Below are 21,279 nucleotides of genomic sequence, written 5' to 3' on the forward strand. Positions count from 1 at the left end.
GCTGTCCTGGCATTAATATTGTGGCAGTGTGGCAAGGAAAGGGTGTATTATCCTTGCTAACTCTGGAGAATGCTCCACCTGTGGCCTGATTAATGAGGTATCAGGAAGGGAAAGTGTGTTTAAAAGGAAAAGAAACAGAGTAGTTGGGGCTCTCCCTGGGAAACAGTACATCGCTGTAGGGGGAGACACTCGGACCCTGTTGAGAAAGCACACAGCTGGAATCTGTGAGTGGTCCAAGAACTGTGAACTGTGAGTAACAGGTTGCAGGAGTCACATGTTTAACTGGCTGAGGGTAGCTCACCAGCTAGTAGTCAGGACATGCTGATATGTGTAGTCAGTGACCAGACGGTCTAGGATTTTATTTTATTCCTGCGTTATGTTTGTCTTCCCCCTGCAACCTGTCTAAATAAAGCTGGCAAGGTGCCAGGCTTGCATGAATAACCATTATCTGCGGGTTTATTGAGTGGAAATGTGTCCCGTGGCAGTGTCCAGGACGATCCCGGAGCTAATCGCCAAGGAGGAATCCTTACAATATGTGTCGATGTCTTTAAGGCACCGATACAAATGAATAGATGAGCGCTGCTGGAGGGAGGGAACACTCTTCTCCTATGATGCAGGTGACGTAATTAGCGCTGCCTGCATCATCTGCTCTGGCCAGGCCTGACAAGAAGAGGCCAGAGCAGCAGAGCAGCGCGGGACCTGAGAAGCAGAAGAACAGGACAATCTTCGGGGCCATCCATCTGCGCCCACCGCCATAAAAGTATGGATGCAGGCGTCTTGGTGTTAGGGCAGAAGAGAATAAATGGGTCTTGGGGGGGGGGCGGTGTTGGCATTAGGGTTAGAAGGGGATAAAGGGGTCTAGGGAAGGGGGTGCAGAAAAGTGAAAATAATAATGATGCAGGGGGGTGTTAGGACAGAAGGGGATAAAAGGGTCTGGGGGGACATAAAAGTGAAAATAAGAATGATTCAGGGGTCCTGGGGGTGGGGGGAGTGTTAGGGCAGAATGGGATAAAAGAGGTCTGGGGGGGCATAAAAGTGAAAATAAGAATGATGCAGGGGTATTGAGGGGTGTTAGGGCAGAAGGGGATAAAGGGCTCTAATGGGGCATAAAAGGGAAAATAAGAATGATGCATGGGGTCTTGGGTGGGGGGTGTTAGGGAAGAAGGGGATAAACAGGTCTGGGGGGCAGAAAAGTGTAAAGAAGGATGATTCAAGGGTCTTGGGGGTGGGGGGTATTAGGGTAGAAGGGGATGGAGGGGTCTGGGGGGGGGCAGAAAAGTTTAAAGAAGAATGATGCAGAGGCCTTGGCGGGTGGGGAGTGTTAGGGCAGAAGAGGATGGAGCGGTCTGTGGGGGACAGAAAAATGTAAACAAGGATGATGCAGGGGTCTTTGGGGGCAAAGGAGTCTACAGGAGGACATATGGGTCAGGGGGGTAGAGGAGTCTGGATGAGGACTTAGGGGTCAGGGGGGCAGAGGTGTCTGGGAGTATTTATAGGATTGGGAGAAAGAGGGGTCTGGAAGAGGACCTAGGGGTCTGGGGGGACATAAGGCCCATCCACATTAAAGGACATTCCTCCAGTGGTAATCTGCTTGCAGCAGAGTCCAAATGTTTTCAATGGCTTTCTGCTGCTCTGTGTATACTGTGGAATCGCCACAGTGGAATTCCCCCAGCAGAATGGACATAAACCCCAAGAATGAACATGTTCGTTCTTTGGGTGGACGTCCATTCTGCTGGTGAAATTCCACCGGACTGCATTGTCATCTATAGAGATGGTGCACATCCGTGCAGTCCAACTGCCAATGGCCTGCAGCAAGCGGACATTCCAACGACTAAATGTCCACAGTTTGAAGAAGCCCTTAGGGGTCTGCAGGAGGAGGGGAAAATGGGTCTGGGGGGAGTACAGGGGTGGGATTCTGACAAACAGAGGGAACAGTGTCTGGCGATAATATTTAAGGGGTCATGATGTCTGGCAGGGTTATAATGATTATTGTTGTCATACAGAGGATGAGGATCTGCTAACAAAGTAACCAATGATGTCCGGGCATCAGACTCTGCAGAGATGATGGAGCTGAAAGAAGATAAAGAAGAGAGGAAGAAGAAAAGTAAAGTAAGGACGTCTCCTGTGAGTCATTATACAATTGTGTATTCTCCTGACTGTCCCATCAGAGCTGGAGTCACTTGTAATTTCTGCAGTGATGATGGGTGACACCTTACCCCAAACTGTGTTACAAAACTACAACTCCCTTAATGCCCGAAGCTTTGCAGGCATGATGGGAGTTGTTGCTTTGCAACAGCTGGAGAGCCACTTAAACAGAGGTGATTTTAGAGTATGCAGCCTATTTTATTTTAATGGATGTCTGACTTCTACGACACCCACCATAAAAAAAAAAAAATTGGCTGCATAGTCTGATATGCCCGGGCCTATTTTTGTTCTCAGTCCGACCCTGGAAGTATGTGTATTACAGGAATTTCCCAACCTTTATCTCTACAGTTGTTTCAAAACTACAGTTCCCATCATGCTCTTCTGTCTGCATGATGGCAGTAGTAGCAGCTGGAGAGTTCATATGGGGGGCAGCTCATTCATTGTTTTAAGGGACACAGAGGTATAATTCGCTTCAGGGCAAGTGGCAATATAATATTTGGGGGCCCAGCATGTGGTAGTTTTATACTCAGGGGCAAAGTGTTAGGCAGCATTATATTCAGGGGCACAATTTGTGGCAGTATTATACTCAGGGGCACAATTTGTGGCAGTATTATACTCAGGGGCACAGTGTGTGGCAGTATGATACTCAGGGGAATAGTGTTTGACAGCATTCTATTTAGGTATACAGCATATGGCAGTATTATATTCAGGGGCATAGAGTGCGACAGTATTATACCAGGGGCACAGTATGCGGCAGTTATATATTTGGAGGCAAAGCGTGTGGCAGTACTAAACCAGGGGCACAGTGTGTGGCAGTATTATACCACGGGTACAGTTTGTGGCAGTATTATACCACGGGTACAGTGTGTGGCAGTTATATATTTAGGGGCAAAGTGTGTGGCAGTATTATACCAGGGGTACAGTGTGTGGCAGTATTATACCACGGGTACAGTGTGTGGCAGTTGGAGAATGGTTATGACTTATTAAGTACTAATTATGTTCTACAACAGGCAGTGCCTATTTCTGGCATGGCACTGTGGCCGCTAGGTGTGAACCAGGTCTTAGGGTTTAGCTCGGACCTTCACTGGATGGCTGGCCTGGAAAAGCAGACCCCTACTAAAAGTAGTTGAGTACCCCTGATCTAGAGCAATGTTACTCGATACAACGAAAACAGACAACCAGGTGAGAATTATCTCCAATTACAATTCTAGATGGAGAGAGATGCAGAGAGCATTGACTAAACACTGGTCCATTTTGCAGATGGATCCGGTGTTAGAGAATTATCTACCTACACGACCTTCTATTACCTACCGCAGGGCTAAAAATCTAAAAAACATTTTGGTACACAGTTACCACAAGGGCCCGAATGTGTATAAGATCTTTGGGTAAAGAGGCCCCAAGTGGAGTTGTAAGCCCTGTGGTGGCTGCGTAGCTTGGCCAAATGTGGAAAGGGCAACAACGTTTTGGAAATCTACAAGAACTAAGGAGTTTAAAATTACCCACACAATTGCACATCGGGGGTTGTGTATTTCGCAACGTGCCCGTGCATCCTAATATATGTGGGTCTCACTTCCAGGGAGATGAGACGGCGAGTCCGAGTACATGTTTTGAGTATCACAGCTGCTAAAGAAATACAGGATCTTTCCACCTTGAAATGCTTAGTTTTGCACGATTTTTATGGTTGTATTCCCCACACATTTGGCTGATACTTTGTTATATCTATTGCTTAATTGATTCCCCTTTTTTTCTTGCATATATTTTTAGTTTTTTAATAGTTTTTAATATGATAAACTCATTGGTCTTCTCTTTTTCCTGTTCTTTTTCTCATTTTCTTTTTCACTCTTTTGTTCCTTTTCTCCTTTTGTTCTTTTCTTTTCCTCTTTCCCTTCACCTCTCCCCTCCCTCCCTTTTGCCCCTCTCCCCCCCCCCTTTTGCCCTCCCCCTCCTTCATTTTCTTCTTCACTTTTCCTTTTCTTTTTCCCCCCGTCTCTGTTTTTTCAGGTGTGGATACGTACCATGGTTTAAAGAAATTTTGGACAAACTTATTCATCATGCTTTTTTTTAAATATATACGTTCCATTATATTATAATGATTAGATTGGTCTGGCGGTGCCCTCCTTTTTTCCTCCCTCCTTTACCTTCTTCCCTTCCCCTCTTCCCTTCCTCCCTTGTTCCCCTCTTCAACCCCCCCTTTCACACCTTTTTCCCTCCCTTTGGTTGATATACTTACCATGGTTTTATTAATGTGTAATTTGGCAGGATATGGTTGGCCACCACAAGGGTTTCTTTTTCACTATATATAAGTGATTCTCTTATGTATATTTATGTAATTTTTACAATCTCATTTTTTTATTCATTCATTTTTAATGTAATAATTATATAGTAATGTGACCTCATTGGGACAGACCCTACACTGTGAATAAGCCTCTGTGCAATCAGTTAAACAGGCATTGCAAGGTCTGAGACATCCGCACCTTATACAGCGCCTAATAGAGGTGGGTGGGGTGCAGGAGCCAACGTGGAGGCAGCTACTCCCCCATATGTATAACACAAACAAGGATAAGTTGGCCAGCACTACTGATACCAAAACTACTGCATGGACCCGGCACACAGGTGCACGCTGCTAGGCTGAATATACAGCAACAGGAGAATACAGCAGCACACTGCTAGCACTAAGATACAGATAAAACATGAGATGCTATATAGGTATAATGCAAAAAATGAATGAAAAAGTGGTCTCAGACCTTGCAATTCCTGTTTAACTGATTGCACAGAGGCATATTGACAGTGTAGGGTCCATCCTAATGAGATGTAAATAAAGCAACTAATTGGTGCCTGGGATGTGCATATAAAACTTAGCTTTTAATTTATCAAGGATTTAATAAAATTATATATATATAGCAGTGTTTAGGTGATGTATATATGATAATTGTAGATCACTAATATCATTGGTCTACACTTGCCTCTGCAGGGTCCAGCCAGTCCAGTGTGACCAATCACCCTAGGTGGCACAAGCACACCATAGGGTGACAACAGTATCAAACCACAACGCGTTTCTACCTGCTGGTACTGAGCAGGTGTCCTCAGGAGGTATAGAGAGTGATCAAATTAACAATTATCTAGAGGACTGTAACATCCATTCTAGCTCCACAAAGTCAGCTAAAATGAAATTATAGCTTAATATTCAGACCGCTATCATAATAGATAATGATACACCATAAATTGACTTGGGTGCCTGTAAGAAAAAATATATTCTATCCCTACGGTATTTGCTCATTCAGAGCTTGTGCAACTTGTACAGGTTATCAAGTTGCACAAGCTCTGAATGAGCAAATACCGTAGGGATAGAATATATTTTTTCTTACAGGCACCCAAGTCAATTTATGGTGTATCATTATCTATTATGATAGCGGTCTGAATATTAAGCTATAATTTCATTTTAGCTGACTTTGTGGAGCTAGAATGGATGTTACAGTCCTCTAGCTAATTGTTAATTTGATCACTCTCTATACCTCCTGAGGACCACCTGCTCAGTACCAGCAGGTAGAAACGTGTTGTGGTTTGATACTGTTGTCACCCTATGGTGTGCTTGTGCCACCTAGGGTGATTGGTCACATTGGACTGGCTGGACCCTGCAGAGTCCAGTGTAGACCAATGATATTAGTGATCTACAATTATCATATATACATCACCTAAACACTGCTATATATATAATTTTATTAAATTCTTGATAAATTAAAAGCTAAGTTTTATATGCACATCCCAGGCACCAATTAGTTGCTTTATTTACATGTGATTACGCTGGATGAATAAGTTGTACATTGGGGAAGGTGTGGACCCCTTGATCAATAACTATGCCTCTTTATAATAATCCGTCCTAATGAGGTCACCTTACCGTGGTGGGATGGTCCAAACTATTTGGCTGCCAAATTGTGAGCTAAGTACCTCACTTTTTCATTCATTTTTTTGCATTATACCTATATAGCATTTCATGTTTTATCTGTATCTTTGTGCTAGCAGTGTGCTGCTGTATTCTCCTGCTTATGTATATTCAGCCTAGCAGCGTGCACTTGTATGCCAGGTCCATACAGTAGTTTTGGTATAAGTATGTGCTGGCCAACTTGTTCTTGTTCATATATATATATATATATATATATATATATATATATTCTGTGTTACAATAAAATTTGTCATTTTCGCTTTGCTATATATATATCACTGATACACTGATTCTCATGTTTTGTCTAATAGTGATTTGACACATATACACTAATATTTTGTTGTATCCATTTTTAATGGTCAATATATATTGTTTTAATATTAACACACATCTCTTATATATTTTCACTAACAATGTATGATTCCTTAATTCTTTTTGTGCACATTCCTATACAGATTGTGGCTAGAGATGAGCACATTTTTGAAAAATTTGATTTTCGCAGAATTTTCCCAAAAAATGTGGTTCAGTTTGAATTTATTCACAGCAAATCTGTATTAAAAACAGCTATTTCTGGCCTACAGAGAGCCTTGATAGGGGTGTAGAACACTTTGCCTTGCTTTAACACGCATATGGTGTGTGCTGGGTTAGTGAAACAATACTGTTATTTAGTTTGACATGCAGTTTAGAGGCGTCACTATTAGAATAACTGTCGCAGAGCGGCACAATGACAGAGCCTGGAGGTGGCATCAGTATGAGGAGACCATATAGTGGCTGAATGACACAGCGTGGAGGTGGCAGCAGCATGAGGAGACCATATAGTGACTTAATGACACAGACTGGAGGTGGCACCAGCATGGGGAGACCATATATTGGCTGAATGACACAGCTTGGAGGTGGCGGCAGCATAAGTAGACCATATAGTGGCTGAATGGCACAGCCTGGAGGTGGCGGAACAATGAGGAGACCATATAGTGGCTGAATGGCACAGCCTGGAGTTGGCGACAGCAAGAGGAGACCATATAGTGGCTGAATGACACAGCCTGTAGTTGGTGCCAGCATAAGGAGACAATATAGTGGCTGAATGATACATCCTAGAGTTGGCGGCAGCATGAGGAGACCATATAGTGGATGAATGACACAGCCTGGAGGTAGCAGAAGCATGAGGAGACCATATAGTTGCAGAATGAGACAGCCTGGAGGTGGCAGCAGCATGAGGAGAACATATGTTGACAGTATGAGACAGCCTGGAGCTGACATCAGCATGAGGAGAACATATGGTGGCAGTATAAGACAGCCTGAAGCTGGCATCAGCATGATGAGAACATATGGCGGCAGTATAAGACAGCCTGGAGCTGGCATCAGCATGATTAGAACATATGGTAGCAGTATAAAAAACAGCCTGGAGCTGGCATCAGCATGAGGAGAACATATGGTGGCAGAATGAGACAGCCTGGATCTGGCATCAGCATGAGGAGAACATATGGTGTCAGTATGAGACAGCCTGGAGCTGGAATCAGCATGAGGAGAACATATGTTGGCAGTATGAAACAGCCTGGAGGTGCATCAGCATGAGGAGAACATATGGTGGCAGTATGAGACAGCCTGGAGCTGGCATCAGCATAAGGAGAACATATGGTGGCAGAATGAGGCAACCCAGAGCTGGCATCAGCATGAGGAGAACCTATGGTGGCAGAATGAGACAGCCTGGAGGTGGCATCAGCAGTATCAGGAGTCCTGAAAGTGACACCCGGTGACATAGTGTGGCGGTGGGTGGCAATACCAGTACCTGGTGATGAAGGTGGGTGAAAAAAGGGAGAACTTGGCATCAGATGTGTGGCATCAGATTGGTGGCAGGATCAGAATAGTAGCTGATGTAGGTAGGCGGAAGAAAACGGTCTCTTTTGTAAAAGTGTTAGTGTGCACAAGTAAGTATTGAGGATATGCATTACATAAAACTTGTACCCAAATTTATTTTGAAATCAAACTAAAGGAAAGGAGTGCAAAAACACCATATGCCACCTACACCACCAAGTATTGATGTGATGCAAAGACCTCTAAAACGTATGGTCCATTGTAACCGGTGGGGGTAAAAACTTCCCCTGTAAGGCCCTACTCTAGCATTATTAATTCCCTTCTTGGCAAGTGTTACTCGCCTTAAACAGGGCGGCCCCACACAGGAACCTCTCCCTATTTCCACCTGCAAACACTGCCATTTCCTAGGGTTTTTAGGTGGAAATAGGGATTGGTTCCTGGGTGGGGCCGCCCTTTTTAAGACGAGTATCACTTTCCTCGAAAAGGTGGAAGGGAACAACATTATTGTCCATTGTAACCAGTGGGTGTAAAAACTTCCCCTGTAAGGCCTTACTCTCGCCCTATTAATTCCCTTCTTGGCAAGTGTTACTCGCCCTAAAAAGGGTGGCCCCACACAGAAAATTCTCCCTATTTCCACCTAAAAACCCTGTGAAATGGCAGTGTTTGTACGTGGAAATAGAGAGAGGTTCCTGTGTTGGACCACACTTTTTAGGGTGAGTAACACTTGCCAAGAAGTTAATTAATAATGCATGAGTAGGGCCTTAAAGGGGAAGTTTTTACCTCCACCGGTTACAATGGACTACATGTTCCTTTCCACCTTTTAGAGGTCTTCGCATCACATGAATACTTGATGGTGTAGGTGGCACATGGTGTTTTTTGCACAACTTTCCTTTTGTTTGATTTCAAAAAATGTTTAGGTACATATATTTTATAAGAAAAGTTAAGTTTTAGCTAATGCATGTGCTCAATATTTACTCGTGGTCTGATGCGAAGGAATGTCTGTAACTGGGGAGCAGCACCTTAAATGTTTTGCACTATCCATATTCGTGAAGTGTTGGTGTGGCACCATGATCAATCTACTCTGATGCATCAGGCATTGGTGGTTGGAAATCCAGGCTGAGCCTTGCCTGATTCTTCTTCACAAAGTTCAGTCTCTCCACATTTTTCATGGACAGATGAGTTCTCCTTGGGGTGACTATGGCCCCCGCCGCACTAAAGTTACTTATCAGCGACTGTAGACTCAGGCTGCTGCTGATGAAGCTGGTACTGCTCCTGCAACCCCAATCCTCCCCAGCAGCCATGGCAGTGGAAGGTGAGTGCAGAGGGCCCCCCGAGTCAGACCTGCGAGAGGATGGACAATGGCACTGATAGGCGTTGGCCAACTGACTACGGGTGGGTTTAAAAAAGGCCCCCATTTTGTGCCGGCAGAGAGGGTCCAATAAGGTGGAAAGCCAGAAGTCTTCCCGCTGCTTAATGGTGACAATTCGGCAGTCACTAAGCAAACAAGTGAGCATGCATCGTGACATTTGTGCAAGTGACTCAGAGGGACTCCCTGCCTCCATCTCCATTGCATACTGCCACTGTGTGTCTGGATCCCCTGTCCTGCCTTCTTCATAACCCTCTAGCTCCTCTGGCTGCTCCTACTGCTTCTCTCCTGTCAGATGACTAGAAAAACTTCCTATCTTGCGAAACCTAAACTGTGCTCCACTGTGCTTCTACCCCTCCTCCTCCAGTTCAGCCCCCACAGGGCTCACGTGGCCGTGAGATGTAGGCGCCACACCTCCAGTGCCCTGACCAGCCAGACCTGAGCAAATGGCAGGTGTCACATATGAGCTGCCACTGGTTGACATTTAAGTTACACAGGGGAGTCCCCCTATCCGCTTGAATCATCAAGAAATCAGTGATGGCTTTTCTCTTTTCTTATAATCAGTCCAACATATGGAGGGTGGAATTCCAACGTGTGGAAATGACGCAAATCAGACTATGTTGGGGGATACTGTTCTTGCGCTGCAGCTCAAGGAGAGTGTGCTTTGCGGTGTACGAGTAGCTGAAGAACATGCAAAGTTTCCTTTCCATTGTTAGGATGCCTTGCAGATGGGGGGAACACCTCAGGAACCACTTGATGAAAAACTGCCACACCGCCGAGTAGCTGATTTTCCCACCAACCGGCTACATTGATTGACTGCTACTACTGCCGACTCCAGGAACCCCTGTTCCACTACCTCCCGGGAACGTATGCTGCCGCAAAGCAGGTGGTCTCCCCTGGGCACGTTTGACTCCCGACTTTCCACTTCTGTCACCATGCTGACTGCCAACCATACTACCACCTTGCTGGCTCAGCTGCTGCCTCACGGGCAACCTGCAACCCTCTTCTCCTGATGATGATGAAGCCCCTTCTGCACCCAGCTCCCAAGTGCGATCAGCTTCAGTTGGAGTTGTGTCTGCATGTCACTGATGTCCTCCTTAACGCTTGCAACACCACCTCCCACACTACTCTCCTCATCACTACTTGCCCACCTAGAAGAGAAAGCGGCGGACATCACTCCACTTCTTGGCTGGGAAGTAGCTGCTGACTGTCCTCTAGTAGATCGTTCTCCCTAAATAGTGGATCTGAACCCACAGCATAAGATACTTCTATGGGGGAAGGGAACAGCATAGGACAGAAGCAATGGGAGGACAAGGACTGCTCCTGGGCCATGCCAACCGAGGGTTGTGTCTGAGGAACCCAATGACTGTTGACTGGGGGTGTCAGATGTCCCTTGTGATGAAGTGGATGACCGTGTTAACCAATCGATGATGGCAGATGGGTTGCTGGTCGAGACATGACCGCTAGCTGATACCGGGACCTCTCGCTGCGACTCCTGCTGCCACTCGCCCCTAGCCTGCTGCAACCTCTGTCTGATGAATTTAGGCCTCTGCCATTCCTTTGTGCATGTCCTGACACTTCTCTGCCTGAAATACTTTGTGCGTATATGAGGGGAGTACAATACGCTCCACTACGCTTAAAGCAGTATTTGTCTACAACACCAGCAGGTGTGTACTTTTGGCTGGACTTTCACAGTATCGAGGCCCTTAAGACTTTAACAGGAACAAAATGGTACACCACTTAGATGTACGTATGTGGTATACCCTTATGAGGGGAGTACAATGAGATACAATACGCTTAAAACAGTATTAGTTGTACGCACAGGTTATACTTAATGGGGGACAATACGCTTTTAGTGCTCTGCTCACCCTAACTGGCTAGCTACTATTAGCTTTTCAGTTGTTGAACACACCAGTGCTGCAGCACGCAGTCGCTGTGTACTACACCCAAAATTGCACTTTTTCTCTCAATCTCACTCCCTATCGGTGCTTCTAGGTTGAATTTGGGCTTGAGATGAATCGCTTCTGTAAAAAAGCTTTTCTGTGCAACACACACTGCTATCTGTCCCTCTCTCTCTGCAATTGAACGCTGATGTGACTTGCCGCAAGATGGCTGCCGATTATATAGGGCTGTGACATCACAGGGGTGGCTGGCTGCTGATAGGCTGCATGCTGCATGTGATTCAGGGTCATCCCACCAACCCTTGTTCCCACCTTCCCAGGATTCCTTGTCCCATGTCCTCACAAGTGGATCCGCCATTTTAGATGCCCTGGAGCCTGGACCGCACTAAATGGAGTTTAATGAAGCAATTTGCGCAATCAAATTGCGGTGATATTCGCATTCTTGTGAATCAAATTTTTCCTGAAATTCGTAACGAATTCAGATTCATCAGATTCAATTCGCTCATCCCAATTGTGGCCTTTTATCATGCTTCATTCTATTCAATGGGGCCTAATGCATTTTTCACTTTATACACTATATAATGTCTCTGCTGTCTCGTGGACACAGCTTCACATCAAGTTTATACCGAATCTCAAGGAAAGACACGCTGGTTTGCTTAACTGATGTAATCTTTACTGAGATATAATGAACACAAGCGCGGTAAAACTGTAAAACAAACATATGAAAGACAAATATAAGCATGGCTATTCAAGTGCCTTACATTATGCATAGCTAATACATAGATAGTCTAACGTGCTCACTTACTACACACTGAAAACACACATTATCTATCTACAAATGCCTATCATCTCTCTACACAGGCTAACTAACAATTCCTTACTCACAGGCTTTGGTATTTATCAGATTTGCAGGCTGTATTAGCTTTAAGAAGTTCTGTGGATCTGGTCACTGTGGTAGCTGGAGCTGGAATGAATGAGACGTGCCGGAGCTAGCCCTATGCTTTAGAGAGAAGGCCCACCTCTAGGCTTCAAGAAAATGGAGGGTATTAAAGGAACAGACCCTGCTGAGTGCCAAGCATGTAAAATACATTGCGAAGGTTTCTGGTTTACGAAGAAAAGATGGACCTACAAACCAGTTAGTTTGCTTGAGCGCAGCGGCTGGCACTAGTCTTGTCCCATGATCAGCTGGGTTCTTGTTTGTGCTGATGTGATGCCACTGTTCTGGACTTGTAGACTTTCTGATACGTGTCACTCTGTTGGCCACGTATGTATAAAATCTTCTTGAAGCATTGTGAATATATCCTAACACAATCTTGCTGTCTGTATAAAAGTTAATTGCATGGATCTCGATGTCCAGTTCTGTTGTAATCATGTCTGCCATCTCTACAGCTAAGACAGCAGCACAAAGTTCTAGACGTGGGACAGTGTGAGCCGGTCTGGGAGCCAGCTTAGATTTTCCCATGAGGAACCCGACATGGCTTTGTCCCTCAGTGTCTATTACCCTAAGGTAGGCGACAGATGCGATAGCCATAGTGGAGGCGTCAGAGAATATGCATATTTCTCTTCTCTTTGTAGCAGACAAGGAAACAGATACGTATGGTCTAGGGATGTTGAGTTGTTCAAGCTCTAACAAGGAGTCTTTCCACAACTTCCACTGCATTTCCTTCTCTTCAGGTAGAGGTACGTCCCAGTCACTTTGTTCTTGCTCAGTAGTGATCTGTCTCAAAAGAGCTTTACCTTGCATGATGATGGGTGCTACGAACCCCAGGGGGTCGTAAAGACTGTTGACTGTAGATAGGACACCTCTTTTTGTGAATGGCTTCTCTTCTCTGGAGACCCTGAAGGTGAAACTGTCAGTCTTCAGGTCCCAACTAATCCCAAGACTTCTTTGCAAGGGTGGTGATTCTGTTCCTAGATCCAAGTCTTTGAGGTCTTTAGCACGATCTTCCATTGGAAATGCTTCCATGACTCTGTTGCTGTTGGAAGCTACCTTGTTCAGTCTTATGTTGGATTCTGCCAACATTTCTCTTGTACTTTTCAGGACGTTGATAGCTTCTTCGTTGCTGGAGAAAGAAGCAAGTCCATCATCTACGTAGAAGTTCTTCATGACGAACTGTGTGGCTTCTTGACCATGTCTTTCACCTTGCTGTGCTGCTCGTCTCAGGTTGTAGATAGCTACAGCTGGAGAAGGGCTGTTTCCAAACACATGTACCTTCATCCTGTACTCTGTGATTTCTTTGTTAAAGTCATTGTCTGCATACCACAGGAACCTTAAGTAGTCTCTGTGATCTTCACGAACAAGGAAACAGTAGAACATCTGTTGTACGTCTGCTGTCACTGCTATGAGTTCTTTTCTGAACCTGATGAGTACTCCAAAGAGTGTGTTGTTCAGGTCAGGTCCGCTGAGAAGGACATCATTTAGTGAGATGCCTTTGTGCTTCGCACTAGAGTCAAATACTACGCGTATCTGGCCTGGTTTCTGAGGATGGTACACCCCAAATATTGGTAAGTACCAGTGTTCTTGGTTCTCTTGTAGTGGTGGTGCCCTTTCAGCTTGATCGTTATCAAAGATCTTCTGCATGAAGGCTTGGAAGTGTTTCTTCATATTTGGCTTTCTTTGTAGCATGTGCTGCAACGAGGTGAAGCGTTTCTCTGCTTGTACCTTGTTGTCAGGAAGGCGATGGCGTGGTGACCGGAAGGGTAGAGGGGCTACCCAGCTGCCTGATTTGTCTCTGAAGACTTCTCTGTCCATGATCTCAAGGAAGAGAGTATCTTCCACAGAGGGTGCTGGCTTGTCGTCGTCTCGTGTTCTTTCAAACACCTTACATCCTAGTTCATCTGTATCTCCAATTGAGGCTAAGTCTTCCATGCACCTCTGGATACTCTGATGATATGTTGGGTTAACAAGTCTCTCTTTAATGTGTAGACTGTTGGTACATGGGCAAAGACAAGATGTACGACCATTCTGTAACACATGTGTTCTGTAGACATTCACCTTTTCTGGTTTGTGGAGTCCGTCTAAACACACTTCTCCAACGATGACCCATCCGAGATCAAGGCGTTGTGCAAATGTGGCATTGTGTGGCCCATTGTACTGTTCTCTGACTTTGTGCACTCTGAGGATATCTCTCCCAAGTAGAAGGATGATTGCAGCATCTGGATCTAGTGCTGATATCTGGTCTGCTATTCGCACCAGATGGGGGTGATGACGAGCAACTTCAGGTGTGGGGATCTCTGACCTGTCGTCTGGTATCTCATCACATTCTATGAGAGTAGGAAGAGTCACCTTTGTCTTTCCATCTAATGACTCAATGATGTAGTTGCTTGCTCTTCTCCCTGTTGTCTCTACAACTCCAGAACAAGTCTTCAGGGTGTATGGAGTTGGACTTCCTTTGTCACCGAAGAGGTCAAAGAACTCTGTTTTTGCCAGAGATCTGTTACTTTGTTCATCCAAGACTGTGTACATCTTGATTGCTTTTTCTCTGAAGCCTGCAGGATACACCTTGACTAAGCATATTTTGGAACATGATCTGGGGCGGCCCTGCTCTGTACAGATCTCAGTACACTTTGAGGTTACTGCTGGCGTTGTACTCTCGCCTTGCTCCCCACCATGATCTTCTTGAGTTGCTGGAACTTCTTGTTTCCATGGTGGTGGTCCTGGGTGCAGTGCTGACAGGTGTTTGTCACTGTTGCACTCTGTGCATTTTATTGTTTTTGTACAGTCTTTTGCAAGATGCTGAATTGAAGCCAACATCTGAAACAAATGTGATTGTCTTTGAGGTAAGCTTTGCGCTCTTCTAATGTCTTACTTCTGAAACTGCGACATTTTCTTAGTGGATGAGGTTTGTTGTGGATGAGACATATTTTGTCTGGCTCCTCAACTTTCTTACTTGCGCTGTCTTCCTGATTGACTGCAGACTCAGGCGAGACTTCTGTCTTCCGTACAGAAACTGTTGCTCTGCGTTCTTTGTAAGGCGTTGGATGTTTTTGCTCTACCTTTGGGGAGCTTGCAGTTCTCTTGTTCAGGAAAGCAAAGCTTGGATCATTGCGTGTTTCAGCTTGGTCTACGATGAATTCAGCAAGGAAGGCAAATGGTGGAAATGCGACTCGATGTTCTTTCTTGTATCTTGATGCTTGAGTGACCCACCTTTCCTGCAAGTTGAAAGGAAGTTTCTCGATTATGGGATCAACTCCACGTGCTGTATCTAAGTATGAGAGAACTGGCAGATATCCACTAGACTTAGCGGCTTCTATTTCTAAGAGTAGGTCCCCAAACCCTCTCAGCTTTTGATTGTCTTTGTTTGTCATTCTTGGATAGTTTTCTATCCTCTTCAGAAGAGCATCTTCAATCACTTCAGGTGACCCATAGCAGTGTTCTAGTCTCCTCCACACCATTGCAAGTCCTGCTGTTGCATCATGAACATGTACTGATTTGATTCTTTGGGTTTGCTCAGTGGACTCTGGTCCTAGCCATTTGACGAGCAGATCAAGCTTTTCTCTGTCTGTCAGATCTAAGTCTTGGGTACCGCTTAGGAAAGAAGACTTCCAGGCCCAGTAGTTTTCTGGGCGGTCGTCGAATTTCATTAGACCAGCGCTCACTATCTCACGGCGCATCAGGAATCTTGCTACCTCTGTAGCTCTTGCTGCATCTGGTGAATACTTCCTGGGTGTAAACTCAGGGTATGGCTGCGGCTGGTAAGGCTGATGAGGTACTTGACTAAGTCTGCTTTGTTCTCCTCTATTGCAAGTCTTTCTGCTATAATCCAGACTTGTATTTGCTTGAGGAGGGAGTAAATCCGCATCCGTTTGCACTCTTGTCAGGTTGGCAGATTGGTCTCTGAGCATGCATCCACTTGACTTCCTACCCTGAGGTTCTAATTCAGTCTTGCAGTATTGCATAGTATCAAAGTTGCTTATTGCTGGTGGAGTCAATGATGGCCTTGGTGTGTCATTGAACTGCTGGTCAGTGTACATGGTTGCTTGTGACTGTATGTACTCACGGGTACGTTGGCTTGCGCTGAGGGGTGACATCTGGGTTTCTATGTCAGCGAACTGAGCTTCGGCAGCCCTTGTGAGAACTTCTGCCTCGGCTAAGGCTGCTGCAGCGTTTTTCTGCTGTTGCAGTAAGTGTAAAGATGCTTGCACTTCAGCTTTTCTTCTAAGTGCTTCAGATTCACTTTTTGCTTGTTCTTTCATCAATTCAGCTTCCTGCTTTGCATAGGACGCCATTGCACAAGCTGCCTCTGCTTTCGCTCTTGCCTTAGTTGCTATGGCGCTAGCGGATGACAGGCTGGTGGTGCTTGAGTGTCTAGAACTATGGCGTTTAAATCTTGATGCATCGGCGCTAACCGAAGTTAGATTTGTTTGACTGGACGCTCTAGACAATGTTGTGCACCTAGATCTACTTCTTGGCAAGGTGTCTTCCTCTTTATAGGAGCATTGAGGGTTAACTGTCAGAGTGCTGTTCTCTGGGTTCTGCATCTTGCTTTAGCTGGCAGCGCAGATAATGATGATGACTGGACACAGCACAGCGGTGTTATAGCACGTGAGAGAATTAGTTTCACTTTCTAGTGCTTCGCGCCTTGACTCCGACACAGACTGCAGGGCACAGGATTTATGAGTCTTTTTTACTGCTGCGGACGATTCAAAGCTGATTAACTGCTTCTGATAACGTTTTAAAAGCCTTTTTACTATAATGTCTCCGCTGTCTCGTGGACACAGCTTCACATCAAGTTTATACCGAATCTCAAGGAAAGACACGCTGGTTTGCTTAACTGATGTAATCTTTACTGAGATATAATGAACACACGCGCGGTAAAACTGTAAAACAAACATATGAAAGACAAATATAAGCATGGCTATTCAAGTGCCTCACATTATGCATAGCTAATACATAGATAGTCTAACATGTGCTCACTTACTGCACACTGAAAACACACATTATCTATCTACAAATGCCTATCATCTCTCTACACAGGCTAACTAACAATTCCTTACTCACAGGCTTTGGTATTTATCAGATTTGCAGGCTGTATTAGCTTTAAGAAGTCCTGTGGATCTGGTCACTGTGGTAGCTGGAGCTGGAATGAATGAGACGTGCCGGAGCTAGCCCTATGCTTTAGAGAGAAGGCCCGCCTCTAGGCTTCAAGAAAATGGAGGGTCTTAAAGGAACAGACCCTGCTGAGTGCCAAGCATGTAAAATACATTGCGAAGGCAGCACACACTAATAATGATCTATGATTGTTGATCTTTATAAATTAGCATTTAATATTATTTTTGTTTGTCTGCTGACACATTGGTGATCCAATGATCCAATGCAAGGATCTGGAGCTATGGTTTCAGTTATCTTCACCCATGCGCTCTGAGGTCTTTGCTTACGGGCTTGCTGACACTGCGCATGCGCTAAGTTCTCTTACGACGGCATGATGCCGGTGTTTAACGCCGGGTCAGAGGACATCGGCGCGGTGACGTGGGCGGATGTGTCCCATCATCACATCACAGCAAACATGAAGCCCGCCACTCCCGGTCATCAAAAGTAATCAGGTAACGAATCCCGCCTTCTAATCTGCACTCCCTTTTATTTCATTGGTCTATGGGTGTATAAATAGTCTAATCTAAGTTTATCTAACCACTCCCTGAGGAAGAAGTGTTAGCGAAACGGCATTGGAGTGACTCCAGGATTGGGGGTAAGGAATGCTGGTATCAGTGGTGGATGTGATAGTTGGGTGATTGATTGTACCTGCCTTTGCAGGGGGGAAAGGAACAGTGGCCATATACAGGTTTGGTTATTCCCTCTGTGTTCATGCCCTGCCCTTTCCTTGAATATTCACCTACACTCACTTTCCAGCCACTTATACTGTGGCGAAGCCACGGGGTGTCTCGGGTTGCGAAGGTGAGGTGAATGGGGCAGATGCTGTAGCCCAGGGGCAAGGTGTTATTAACCCCTAAATGTTCGTGATGCTAGGGCGTGGTTTTCCCGGTAACCACCCGAACAGTAGTACCGCTATAATAATGTTAGGCAGGGCAATAATAGTCCAAGACCAGGTAAGGGTTAACAGTAGCTTAACTGAGGTAGACAGATGGAAATAGTCTTTACAGCTAGGCACGGATCCCAGAGAGGGAAGCCCGTAACACAGAAGGACCTCGCAGCTTGCTGGAACTTGTAGTGACTTTGATAGACTTTAGTTCAGCCACGCAGACTAGACTTGACTTTAGGCTTGACTTTAGACTGGACTGAGCTGTTGATAATGACAGCAGACATAGACTTGACTTACTGGAATGTGGCTGTAGGAGGCATGAGGCCTCCAGATATTCTGGACACTATCTCTGAGACGTCTGGTCTTTACTTTATCTCAGCAGGAATGATAAGAGAGAAAACAGATTGTAATGGCTGCCCCTCTTATAAAAGGGGGGCTGAGCCAGAAGCCCATAGGTCAAGCTGCCGGTCACCTGGTTAGCTGTTGCTCTCTGGGTAACAAACACATAATGTGAACACATTATCATGTGACTAACTCAAAGGTCCTTAACCCCTTCCCGCTACAGGACGTATGCATACATCATGAGCGGGCTCTCGCGCTGATCCCCGCATCATATCGCGTCGGTCCTGGCGGCCATCAACGGCCGGAACCCGCGGCTAATTCCGGACATCACAGATCCCGGTGATGCCAGGTATTAACCCTTCAGACGCGGTGATCAAAGTTGATTGCAGCATCTAAAGTGAAAGTAATCTTTGCCGGTTAACTCAGTGGAGCTGTTCGGGACCTCATTGCGGCGTCCCGAACAGCTTGCAGGACAGCAGGAGGGTCCCTACCTGCCTCCTCGCTGTCCGATCGCCGAATGACTGCTCCGTACCTGAGATCCAGGCAGGAGCAGTCGAGCGGCTATAACACTGATCAATGCCAGGCTATTGCCTGGCAGTGATCAGTGTAGAAGATCAGTGTGTGCAGTGCTATAGCCCCCTATGGGAGCTATAACACTGAAAATAATGTGTTAATAAAGATCATTTAACCCCTTCAATAATAAAAGTCATAATTACCCCCTTTTCCAAATAAAAAAAAAAAACAGTGTAAATAAAAATAAACATATGTGGTATCACTGCGTGCGTAAATGTCTGAAATATACAAATATATTGTTAATTAAACCGCACGGTCTATGGCGTACATGTAATAAAATTCTAAAGTCAAAAATAGCGGATTTTTGGTCACTTTTTATACCATAAAAAAAAGTTAATAAAAAGTGATCAAAAAGTCCAATCAAAACAAAAAGGATACCAATAAAAACTCCTAATTGGAGTTGCGCCCACCAGGGCTCAGGAGTACTTGCATCAGATCCTTCAGCTACTTGAGCCGCACACTGTCGGGCCACTCCCTTGACTCTAGAAGATACAGCTGGGTGACTGGGGTGTATTTAGGCAATACAGCAGCAGCATTCACCAGATTGACTAACCGGACTGGGACTTTCCCGTTGGTAACTGTGACAAGGCTTCTCGCAGCAAGGACAAGGGGATGATCTTCCAATTGCATAGGCTCCAGCAGGGCTTGACAGTCCTTGCTCTTTACTCCAGGACGTGCATGACAACTGATGGTGGTCTCTGTGTTGGGTTGTAAGGTCACCGACCAGATGTCTTGTACTCACACTCTGCAGATTTCACCTTGCTTGTTGGCAAACTTCTGCTCCACCTGTAGAACTTTCAAGTGGTGCTGCGCAGCCCACTGGCCTGAAGGGGACATGTAGGGGAAAGAGGCATGCAAGGCATCTACTATTTCAACAAAACAGTTTTTCATAATGTTCATCCTCAGTATAAACACTGCAGCCCCCTTATCAGACACATTAGTTACAATCACTCCCTGCCCGCTAAGTACATCCTCTCCCAACTGAATGGTTGGCTCCCTGTATCCATGTCTGTGTATTAGTTACTCGCAACTACTCTGAAATCAACATCATCAATGCTTATAGAAAACATTTTTAGATATAGTAGACACTTGTGACCCTGTATCTATCAACGCATCCAACTGTACACCTTCTACAGCAATTTTTACATAGGGGCAGGAGGCGACATAAAGTGAGAGTCCTGACTTAGGGTGTTCTGGAGTTGTGACTGGCTGTTTTCCTGGGGGCCGGTCCTTGACCCCAGAGGGAATTCCGTTTAAACCCCAGCAGTGCATTGTCCAGTGTCCCGACTTTTTACAATGAGTACAGATGGGTCTATTACTCCCAGAATACCTAGCGGGTGAAGGAGCACAGTAACTGGGACTACATGGGGCAGAAGCAGAGGGGGTTTCTCTAGGCAAGGATTGCTCAGGGGAGAGTGGAGCAGGCCGGGTGGCGAGCTCCCTGATAACCTTAGTCAATTGTGCAAGGTCTTGTTTAATACTTTGTAAGCCTGAATCTATAGTGACTGACAGGGTTGCTTGGACTGCGGTAGGGACAGATGAATGGGGCAGTATAGGCCTGACCGTCACCCCTGAGAGCTCCTGAGCAGGTGCAAAGGGAGTACAAACATCTTTAGACTCAGTCCCGGACTAAATTACTTGAATAACAAGTCTTTTAAAAGCAGAAAATGACATGGTGGGGTTTTGGACTGCTAACATTTGGGCCTTGTCCCACTTGTTATGGGCTCTATCAATAAATCTGTCCCTTAATATTTTATTGCCCTGCTTTTTGGACAGTCTCTAGGGCATTCTGCAGGGCTACAGCATACGCTCTAAAGGTCTCATCTGGCTTTTGTCCCCGTTCATATAGCCGGACACATACCTTTGATGGAGAATGCGACTAAAATACCTGGTACACTCCTTCAAAGATCTGCTCTACAGTCGCCTTCTCGAAAGGCTGGCCAGGTGCGGACTTCCTCTAACGCTGATCCCTGGAGTTGTCCTGTGAGCAATGGCACCTGTTGATTAGGAAGGAAAGAGTAAAAGACAAGCAGACTCTGGATCCTTTTCTAGCAATCCCTCAGGGTGAAGGGGTCTCCATTGTAAGTAGGGAGGACAGGGTTTCCCATGAATACCGGTGCAGATGCTGTAACACCCTGGCTGCAGGCAAAAGTGGAAGTATTCTGGCCACTGGGGCAGCAAATGATCCCACTGCTGGAGATGAAGTTGCACCATTACCTGGTT

At 45.5% G+C, this 21,279-nt stretch overlaps 1 protein-coding gene across 1 annotated transcript in view; it reads right to left on the minus strand.

Annotated features, from left to right (window-relative positions):
• Positions 1–17,225, minus strand: part of LOC130360962 (uncharacterized) — a 32,839-nt gene extending 15,614 nt beyond the window's left edge. The window contains exons 1-3 of the mRNA XM_056563518.1: positions 17,166–17,225; positions 15,557–16,984; positions 13,905–14,129 (exon numbers count right to left, since the gene is read on the minus strand). Of these exons, the coding sequence (XP_056419493.1) occupies positions 13,905–14,129; positions 15,557–16,645 (1,314 nt within the window). The 5' untranslated portion in view covers positions 16,646–16,984; positions 17,166–17,225. The remainder of the gene's footprint in view (positions 1–13,904; positions 14,130–15,556; positions 16,985–17,165) is intronic.
• Between the last annotated feature and the right edge of the window lie 4,054 nt (positions 17,226–21,279).

Source organism: Hyla sarda, chromosome 3, assembly GCF_029499605.1.
Source record: "Hyla sarda isolate aHylSar1 chromosome 3, aHylSar1.hap1, whole genome shotgun sequence".
Taxonomy (NCBI): Eukaryota; Metazoa; Chordata; class Amphibia; order Anura; family Hylidae; genus Hyla; species Hyla sarda.